At 47.5% G+C, this 10,474-nt stretch overlaps 1 protein-coding gene across 1 annotated transcript; it reads left to right on the plus strand.

The window, feature by feature from the left end:
• The first annotated feature begins 481 nt into the window (after positions 1 to 481).
• On the plus strand, positions 482 to 10,129 carry DNAJB1 (DnaJ heat shock protein family (Hsp40) member B1). Its single transcript, XM_040414655.1, has 4 exons — positions 482 to 587; positions 2,019 to 2,270; positions 8,054 to 8,622; positions 9,132 to 10,129. Exons 2-4 carry the CDS (start codon positions 2,060 to 2,062, stop codon positions 9,360 to 9,362), a joined length of 1,011 nt encoding a protein of 336 aa, XP_040270589.1. The 5' UTR covers positions 482 to 587; positions 2,019 to 2,059; the 3' UTR covers positions 9,363 to 10,129.
• The last annotated feature ends 345 nt before the right edge of the window (positions 10,130 to 10,474 follow it).

Raw genomic sequence — 10,474 nt, forward strand, 5'->3', positions numbered from 1 at the left:
CTAAAATACCTGACCGTGCCGGTTATCACTGATCCGCTTGTCCCCATTCGCACCTACCTCCAGCTACAGTGCTTTGATTGGGCAATCTATTGTGTGGCAAACTGGGGTATTTTATCAATGCAAAGCTTGGCACAATTGCCCTTCAGCACTACTATGAAGTGGCCCTGCTCAGCTGTCACGTAAGTACAGATCACCGCGCATTATAGTACAAACCACTCGGTGCACTGAAGGTGGCATGCCCACAAAACCCAAGATTAAAATGGCGCCAACATTTCTCTACTTCCGTTTCTGATTGGTCTGATCTCCGGCCCGAAAGCACCTACCAGCCAATCATGTGTGAGAGGCGTGTCACGCCGCTGACAGATCCTCCCATAGGCCACAGCCTACAGCGTTATGATTGGCTGCCGACAGTCACTTGCCTGTGATTGGTTTAACTCCGCTCTGAGAGCGCTGTGATTGGTCGGCAGCTCCTGAAGTTTCTGGAGTGCGGAAGAAAGATCTGGAAGGTTCTGGAGGTGGAGCCGCGTCTATTCAAGGGACTGGCTGTCACGGAGCCTCAGCAGAGTCTCTACGAGCGCCCTATACAGGTACGTGGGGCTGGCGGACGGTGGGTTTGGCATTAGGTGTGGGCACCGTGCTGCTACATAGGCAGTGGGCACGCTTGGCTTTTGGCCAATTTTGGCTAATGATCCCCACTTCCCGAGATGAAGCAGTTTGATTATAGTAGTAGTCCAGGATGATGAGGGTAGTCTTCCCCTTGGTGAGTCTATTGTACCTCCCCCCCAGTGACTGGGTCTTCATACTTTCTCACACGGGACGTTTACTGTTCACATGACCAATCGCCACTCCTACGTGTTCCCAGCAAGTTTCCATCAAACTTCCGCAAAATTACACTTTTTCCATAAAACTGCTGCATTTTGGGGGTGACCGCGTCAAAAAACGACACTGTATGTGCCTGCCATTAAAGGGGTCCTCCGGGTCGGCGCCTAACTTGAGTCTGTGACGAGAAGACCCTTTCAGCAGTACTTGCCCTTCTGCTGATTCCGCCATCTCTGCTGGGGTCACATGACTGGCAGCGGGTTCTTCCTCGGACGTCTCTTCTTCCTGTAGCGGTCGGAGGAAGAACCCACAGCCAGTCACAACCCCGCAGCCGGGATCGGCGGAAAGGTAGGTACTGCTGAAGGTGTCTTCTCTCCACAGGTCCCGAGACCCCCCCCCCCCCCCCCCCTTAAGATTGTGGCGTCGTGCAGCTAATGGCGGTGAGGGTGGTCACGTGATCGCTACGTGCGGGGGAGATCCAAACCTGCTGTCTGATCCCCTCACTGATTAGTCCTGGGGTTGCCATCGCCGGTCGTCATGTGGCCCCGGCCCTTAGATGGATGCTGTTGTGTGACCCATATCCACAGGAAAGGAGGTAAGTGTCTGATCGGCGGGGGGAGCCAACGCTTTGTGTCCCACCCTTCATAAGAAAGGGAGACCCCATGTGAATGGAGCAGTGACGTCACTCCGTGGGACTGCCGGAGAGAAGTACAAGCTCGACCACCTCTCAAGATCTCTGCCTGCTGTCAGTGAACAGAACCCTTGACTTAATTCGTCTCCACAGCTGAAGGTTTGTTACAATTATATCCAGTCTAGACAATCCATTGCAAGCTGAACCCCCTGGACCGTGTCCTTCGGGTAGAAAGCGATGGGGACAGGAGAGAAATTTTGTCAAACTATGTCAGCAAGCACAGATCTTGAAAATGTGGAAGGCGTGAAACAAAGTGCATCGGTAGCTGATCCTTTCAGGCAGCTTCAGTGTACGGAGAGGGATTATTTGCACAGGCCTTGGCATGGTATATGTAGATGCGGTATGTGGCGGTGTGTTTACCTGCGTCTTAGCTGGTGTTTGCTGTGGAGAGGCAGGGACGCCTGCTGGGTAAGGAGCGGCTGCCAGTGCCGGTCCTCACGTCACCCCGTCTTTGTTGCGCCCCCTTTTCTGGGTGATACTGATGTGCTCAATTTCTCCCCCTCCGCAGGTGTCTGGTTGCACCCCTAACTGGAAAGGTCAACAAGAAGCATGGGCAAAGATTACTACAAGACCCTTGGGTTGTCCAAGGGGGCGTCCGAGGAAGACATCAAGAAGGCGTACAGGAAACAAGCCCTGAAATATCACCCGGATAAAAACAAGGATCCTGGGGCGGAGGAGCGCTTCAAAGAGATTGCTGAGGCTTACGATGTGCTGAGCGACCCCAAGAAGAGGGAGATATTCGACAAGTACGGCGAGGAGGGTACGTGCCATGTGTATATGTGGGCATCATACGATGTCCGGAGCAGGCGATGGAGTCGGTGGGGGCGTTTCTCCTCCACAGTTTAAAGTGCTTGGGTCAATATAGTAAAGGGGTTGTATCTTCCATACCCTGGGGGCATATCACATGTCTGATAGGTGCGGGTCCCACCTCTGGAACCTTCGCCTGCGTTTAGAACGGAGTCTGTAAAGTGAAGGGCGCACCGCGCATGAGAGGCCACCCTCCTTTCAGTTCTATGGGACTGCTGAAAATAGCCGAGCAGCGTGCTTGGCTAGTTTCGGAAGTCCCATTGAAATGAACGGGAAGTGCGGCCACCGCTCTGTTCACTTCTATGGGGCTGACGGCCACCGCTGAGACCTACATTTATCTTTAGAATGGAGCCCGCATGCGCAGCTGCCCTCCATTCATTTCTATGGGAGTGCTGAAGGTAGCAGAGCGCTGGCCATCAGGCTCATAGAAGTGAATGGAGCGCTGGCCATGCTTACGCGGTGCGCTTCCCATTCATTTCAATGGGACTGCTTAGCTATTTTGGCACTCCCGTAGAAATGAATGGAGGGCGGCTGTGCCCTCCTTCACTTTGCGGGCTCCGTTCTAAGGTGAAGGTTCCAGCGCATATGCCCCCCAAAGTATGAGATGACACAACCCCTTTAAGGCCTGACTAATAGGCAGTTATGGTGAATGAACCAGTCATTCCAGACAATATCTCGCTGATGAGCAGAGGGAAGAGCTGCTTTCACAGGCAGCAATCGTCCCCACTGTATGGGGGATGAGTGATCACTGTTGTGATCGTTTGTGCCCATAGTGAATCATTGTGATCCTCGTGCGATCGGCGGCACATTGACACAGGGCAATGACTGGGAACACTGATTTCTAAGAATTTCCCTGATTGTCAGTCAATGCATTATCTAATGATCCGATATAATCCCCTCCATAACCCAGATATGGTAGTAACGGACCGGGCGTTGCACATCAGATGGTGTTTTTGCCCTCTTCTCGTTGGCCAATGCCAAACACCTGGTCAGCTACATACCTCATTTATTATAAGGGCATGTCCACACTGGACCAGTGGCTGTACCCCAAGGGTACATGCACACAGCAGGGCGGTTTTCGCTCCACCTCTCATCCACATGTGTTACTTGATCTCACCCTTTGCATTGCAAGGGGTGAAAATTTGCACGCTGTGGATTCGAAAATTTTGCACTGCAGGCCAATTACCGCTCGTATTTCGGCAGCATGTGGATGGGATTTAGAAAAACTCATCTACTTAACTGGTTCTGTATTTCGCTGCAGATTTTCAGCATAAAATCTACGTCTAATACAGTAATCTGTGCATGTAATCAGCAGAGGGGATGTGATCCTTCCTGCAGCCTGCACTAGTTCTCTGTGCGTGCCCAGGGACCTGAGGTGCCCGCTCGTACATTAGGCGGTGACCACAATGACTGTTCTGAGCATTCCTTCGGGTACAGGCGTGGCGTCAGGATTTCACCTGGCTACCATGATCCATTCCCACCCCACACGCCCTAAGCAACCTGTGTGGGCATGTTTTATTAGCGCATAGTATCTCGTAGGTGCTCACCTCGTGCTTTGCAGAGGCCTTTCTCTTGGCATATTGCGGGCAGAGCTCCATGTCATAGCTTCCTGCCTGATAAATCGTGCCAATAATGTTCCAGCACTTTTTTTATTTATTTTTTGTTATTTTGCCACATGGGGAGACGTTGCTTCCAGACGGCCGGGTGCGCCATCTAACCCGGTGACTAGGGCTGAGACGATTATTCGATTGAATTGAGTAATTTGACACACAAAAATCCTCGATGCAAATTTTTATAAAGAGAACCATTCTTTTAATTACGGTTTTGAGTACTCGATTAATCGTTGGATTAATTGAAAGTATACTCGTTTACAAAAAATAGTCGATAGCTGCAGCCCTACCGGTGACCACTTGTGCTTCTGTAGTGATTGATATGCACTAACATGTGTGCACCGAGCAGGTCCTGTCCTGCCGGAGCCTCGCTGCTTCTGCAGATCAGGACATGTCGCTGCTTCTGTCTTATCCTTTAGGTTCACATTAGCAATCGCTGTATAGGCCTGTAATGTTCTCTACTAGACCTCGCACTGTACTCCCCATGTATTCATGGCTGGGGGAGGGAACCAGTCTGAAAGAAATCTTATATAGACTGAAAAATGAAGGCACCGGGCGCTTCCATGGTGCCCATACTCAGAACTGGCATCCACTCAGGACCCTTCCTCCTCTATGAGCCAGAGAGGCATACTCTTTCGAGACCTAATAAAGGTCTGATGGCCACGGTTGCCGGCGGTTATGCCATGATTGATGTAAAAATAAACGGAAGAAGTCCCATAGTACATGACAACCTCTTTCTAACAAAGCTAGAACCAGCCCTGTACCTCACATGGATCCAGAGATCTCCTCATTCATTGCTCTGCTAGATTTATATCAAGTTGGCCGCTCAGGGGCGCGTCCTTTCCGCTGCATCTTTCACTGTAACTGCCACAGCTTCTAATGGAAGATATGGCTGGTGACAGTTAAAGATTTAAACTGAGCGCGTGCAACTATCTAAGTCAGGTGGACAAGAAATACAGAAAAAAACTAACCGCAGGTGGCGCTATACAGATACGTTTTATTGAATAACTCAGTGGCTATACAAAATTTTAATTACATCCAATTACAAAAGTGTTCAGACCCTGGTGCTGGTATGAAAGCTGTAGCATTATTCGTGGCACAACCCCTTTAAGAGAAAAAAGCATCGAGAGAGGTTCCCTTTTTGTGAAAGCTTAGAATTGTACCTACTAAATGGCAACCGTTAGTGCCAGTCGGGCAATCGGAGGAAGTAAATTGGAGGAAATGCCTGATTAACCACTTAACTACCGCCCCACAACTTTCTACATCGCAGTGGTAGGCTCTTATCTGTAACCAGACGTATAAAAGGGGTCGGGTTACATCGCGATCTGCTGGCGACCTGTGACGGCGCTGTCATTAGACAGCTGCGGTCACAGGGAGAAGTGCCGTGGCCAGCGGGAGCGGTGTGCTTGTAATACATGCTTGTAGCATTCTGCTACAAGCGTGTATTAGGCTCCATTCACACGTCCGCAAAATGGGTCCGCATCCGTTCCACAATTTTGTGGAACGGGTGCGGACCCATTCATATGGGGACGGAATGGATGTGGACAGCACACAGTGTGCTGTCCGCATTTGCGGTGCACGGCCCCGATCTTTGGGTCCGCAGCTCTGCAAAAAGATAGAGCATGTCCTATTCTTGTCCGCAGCTTGCGGACAAGAATAGGCATTTCTATGAGGGTGCCGGGCGGGTGTGTTGCGGACCCGCAACACACCACAGACGTGTGAATGCAGCCTTACATTGAGAAAGTGAAAGCCAGCAGGCAGCGCCGTTTCTTATGTAAGAGTGCCACCTGCTGGCTTTAAAATGAAATGTCAGCCTGCAGGCTGGAAATTAACCTCTTCCTGCCTTGACTGTGGCAGAAAGGGGTTCATTCACTTTAAAAAAAAATAAGATATAGATAGTTACTAGTATTAGCAATAGTAATTAGACTACGTACACACCCATACAAACATCCTGCCCCTTTTCGTTCATAAAAAATATATTTATTAGATTTATTAGTTTTGGCAATGGTAGTGGAATTTGTATGTGTAAAATATACAAACATACACACATTTGTTTATTTTAAAAATCTATTTTGTATAGCAGGATTTTATTTTTTTCTGTGTAAAATATACAAACACGTAAAAATGTAAAAGAAATAATACCATAGGGAAATAACATTAAAAAGTCACTTTCAAGGGGCTTGCCTTGTTGCGTTTTGGCGCTGTACAAAATTTTTCTGGCAGTACGGTGCCATAGAACCAGAAATAGAAAAATAGGCCGCCAACATCCAACATACGCTCCAGTTTTTTGAAGTCTTGCGGCGGGCCCAGCCAGTAGATAAGTTACATAAATGGCGCTTATTTTCAGAGCACAACAGTACGGTAACGGTTTTAGAAATGTTGTCTTGAAACCTTTAGTAATAATTAGAAAAAAAATTTTGGATAATTTATATATAAATTCTTATAATATATTTTTCAGTTTTCCCTTTAATTATTTTTTTATTTTTTTTTATATTATATCCATCATCTAATGGCACAAAAGAAAGGTCTAAGGTGTCCAGAGAAAAATAATATGAAATACATGTAGGCTGGCTCAGAAATGAATCCGTTATTTGCAGTTAGACTCATTGCTACAACTGAAAAACTGGCCTGGTAAGGCTGGGTTCACACGAGCGTGTCCGGATTAGTTCCGGATGCGTCCCGGTGTGTTGCGGCAAACCCGCGCGAGTAGGAATGCAATTGCAATCAGTTTTGACTGCAATTGCGTTCCGATGTTCAGTTTTTATCGTGCGTGTGCAATGTGTTTTGCACGCGCGTGATAAAAAACCGACTGTGGTACCCAGACCCGAACTTCTTCACAGAAGTTCAGGTTTGGGTTCGGTGTTGTGTAGATGTTATTATTTTCCCTTATAACATGGTTATAAGGGAAAATAATAGCATTCTGAAAACAGAATGCATAGTAGGTGATCAGTTGAGGGTTAAAAAAAAATAAAAAAAATTAACTCACCTTCTCCGTTTGTTCGCGTAAGTCCCGGTCTCTTCTTTACTTCTCAAAAGATGAACTATGGGCTAAAGGACCTTTGGTGACGTCAGATCACATGCTCCAATCACATGGTCCATCACCGCGGTGATGGACCATGTGATTGGAGCATGTGATCTTACGTCATCAAAGGTCCTTTAGCCCATAGTTCATCTTTTTAAAGAACTAAAGACCGGGAGAACTACGCGAACAAGAGGACAAGGCGAGTTAATTTTTTTTATTTTTTAACCCTCAATTGACCTTCTACTAAGCATTCTGTATTCAGAATGCTATTATTTTCCCTTATAACCATGTTATAAGGGAAAATAATACAGTGTATAGACAGTCACCTAGCAACCGTGCGTGAAAATCGCACCGCATCCGCACTTGCTTGCGGATGCATGCGATTTTCACGCAACCCCATTCACTTCTATGGGGCCTGCGTTGCGTGAAAAACGCAGAATATAGAGCATGCTGCGATTTTCACGCAACGCATAAGTGATGCGTGAAAATCATCGCTCATCTGAACAGCCCCATTGAAATGAATGGGTCCAGATTCAGTGCGGGTGCAATGCGTTCACCTACCGCATTGCACCCGCGCGGAAATCTCGCCCGTGTGAACGCAGCCTAAGGAAGGGGGGATAAACACTCCGGTAATGAAGTGGTTAATCTGCCCCAGTAGAGCTAACCGTGCAGAGGTTACAGCAGGGCTCCCCATAGAGAAGGCAGAGACTTCCCTCAAAGGTCTTGTATGACATTATGAGGGCAAAAAGTGTAAAAATAAAATTAAATTGCACAAAACAAAAATTAACGTAATAAACCACTACCCCGCTACAGCTTCTAGCCGCCTCCGGCCAGCATAATCCATGCATCACCCTATATCAAAATGACCGGTGTGAAAAGGGGACATAATTTAAAAAGTTATTTTAGTTGCACATTAACAAAGAAAGAATCACAAAAAAAATGATAAACAAAGAGCCAGGAAGCAGAATACATGGAGTGACTTCTAAAATCATATCCATAAAACCACACGTTTTTTGGGGGGAAAAAACTAGAATATTCACAAATAGGCTATTTAATATTTGCTTGTAAACTGGTGACATTTCTTGATTTTATTTTTTTAAACAGGTCTTAAAGGAGCCCCAGGTGGAGGAAGCAGTGGTCCCAATGGTCCTTCCTTCAGCTACACCTTCCATGGAGATCCTCATGCCATGTTTTCAGAGTTCTTTGGGGGTCGTAACCCGTTTGATTCTTTCTTTGTAAGAGGAGAAGAGGACATGGAGACAGACGACCCCTTCTCGGGATTTGGCATGGGCGGTTTCGGTCATTTAGGTGGCTTCCCCAGGGCTGCCCCAGGACGTCGTGAGCCACTCCAGAAGAAGCAAGACCCTCCAGTGATCAGAGAGCTACCGGTTTCTCTAGAAGAAGTCTTTACTGGCTGCACCAAGAAGATGAAGATTTCTCACAAACGACTGGGCCCAGACGGGAGGAGTATGCACACAGAGGACAAGATCCTCACCATCCAAGTGAAGAGGGGTTGGAAGGAGGGCACCAAGATCACATTCCCCAAGGAGGGTGATGAGACGCCTAGAAACATCCCGGCAGATATTGTGTTTGTGCTGAAAGACAAACCTCATTCTGTGTACAAGAGAGATTCATCTAATGTGATCTACACAGCGAAGATCAGCCTACGAGAGGTGAGGACGTACGTCATGGCCTAGCATAGTAGATACAATCCACAACTGCTTTTTTCCTTAGTGATGCTGTCCGGTGACGTCATCACGTGCAGCAGTGGCCTCCAACCTGTGACGGCTGCATGGTATGCTGGGTCATTGACTGAGAGTTAAAGGGTCACTATGTTTTAAGATAACCTTTTGATATCTCATAGAGACATATCAAAAGTATTGATTGGTGGAAGTCTGAGTGAGACCCCTAGCGATCGCTAGAAGGAGGAGAGAGAAGCGCTCACATATTGAGGAGATGGAAGCAAGATGGATCCTTACACTTTGAGTCCATCTTGCCTCCTCTCCTACAGCAATGAGAGAGCATGTGATATTTAAGCTCTTCTCTCTCTCCTTGTACTAATGATCGGTAGGGGTCTCGCTGATCAATACTTTAGACACTTTCATGGAGGGGTTTCCTTGCACTACGTCAATGGCTGACAATGTTGTCTCCTCATCACTAACATTGTTCCTCTTTGTCCCAGGCTCTCTGCGGCTGCTCCATCAACATCCCCACCCTCGACAGTCGCACCATTCCACTCGTCAGCAAAGACATCATCAACCCAGGGACCAAGCGCAGGTTTCACGGAGAAGGACTTCCATTCCCCAAGGCCCCCGAACAGCGGGGGGATCTCATAGTGGAGTTTGATATACGCTTTCCCGAACGTCTGCCCACCTCTTCTCGGGAAACTCTAGAACGGGTCCTGCCTGCATAATAGTGACGCTGACTCCCACGTACAATGACACAGACCAAAGTGGTACTGACGGGCGTGACCCAACAAGCCTGCAGTGCCTGAGAAGCTGGAGAGGAATTCTGCTTATGAGCAAGGCACCCAATGACCCGAAATACATGTTTCCTTTTTTTTTTTTTTTTTTTTATTCTTTTCTTCACACCAATAAGTCTTGAACCAGCTACCATTGAACGTCTTAAAGGTGATGATGAGTTTAAGAGCCCGCTTATTATGATTCCGCTTAGTAGTTAGAAGCCTCCCATAGTCGTGGCGGTTGTATATTCATGCATTCCTTATTACTGTTGTGTTTAGAAATCAATCCGCTGTCTGTCTGCATTTGTAAGTCCAGAGAGGAAGCTGCTGTCCCATGTCAGCAGCTACAGTCCTATGTCAAGTCTGATGGCAGATTCCATTAGTTTACCAGTCATCTCATTCAGTATCATCTCCCTTTTATTTCCTGTGATATTTCTGTGCTGACAGGTGCAGCATCACTGTGCCCCATGGTGTACTGCCCATGCCACACAGTGCCCAATACTAGGACAGAGATCAGCATGATTAGCAGTTACCGTCTTTCCTGGAAGGGGCCAGTTCAGAAACTTCTTCTCATCTCATGAACAATCGGTGTGCCCTTGCGCATGTAAGTCTACTTTCACACTGGCGTTTTGACTTTCCGGTTGTGGGATCCGTTCAGAAGTGGTCCAAAACGGATCAGTTTTGCACGAATGCATTCTGAATGGAAAAGGATCTGCTCAGAACGCATCAGTTCAGTCTCCATTCCGCTCTGGAGGCGGACTGCTTGCAGCGTTTTGCTGTCTGCCTGACGAAAAGGTGCCAAACGGATCTGTCCTGACACACAATGTAAGTCAATGGGGATGGGTCCGTTTTCTCTGACACAATCTGGCACAATAGAAAACTGACTTTCAATGGTGTTCAAGACGGATCCGTCATGGCTACAGAAGACATAATACAACCGGATCCGTTCATGACAGATGCATGCGGTTGTATTATGGTAATGGCAGCGTTTTTGCAGACCCATGACTGATCCGCAAAAACCGCTAGTGTGAAAGTAGCCTTACAGAACTTTGTTTTAAATGGGA

The sequence above is a fragment of the Bufo bufo genome, chromosome 1 (genome assembly GCF_905171765.1).
Source record: "Bufo bufo chromosome 1, aBufBuf1.1, whole genome shotgun sequence".
NCBI lineage: Eukaryota > Metazoa > Chordata > Amphibia > Anura > Bufonidae > Bufo > Bufo bufo.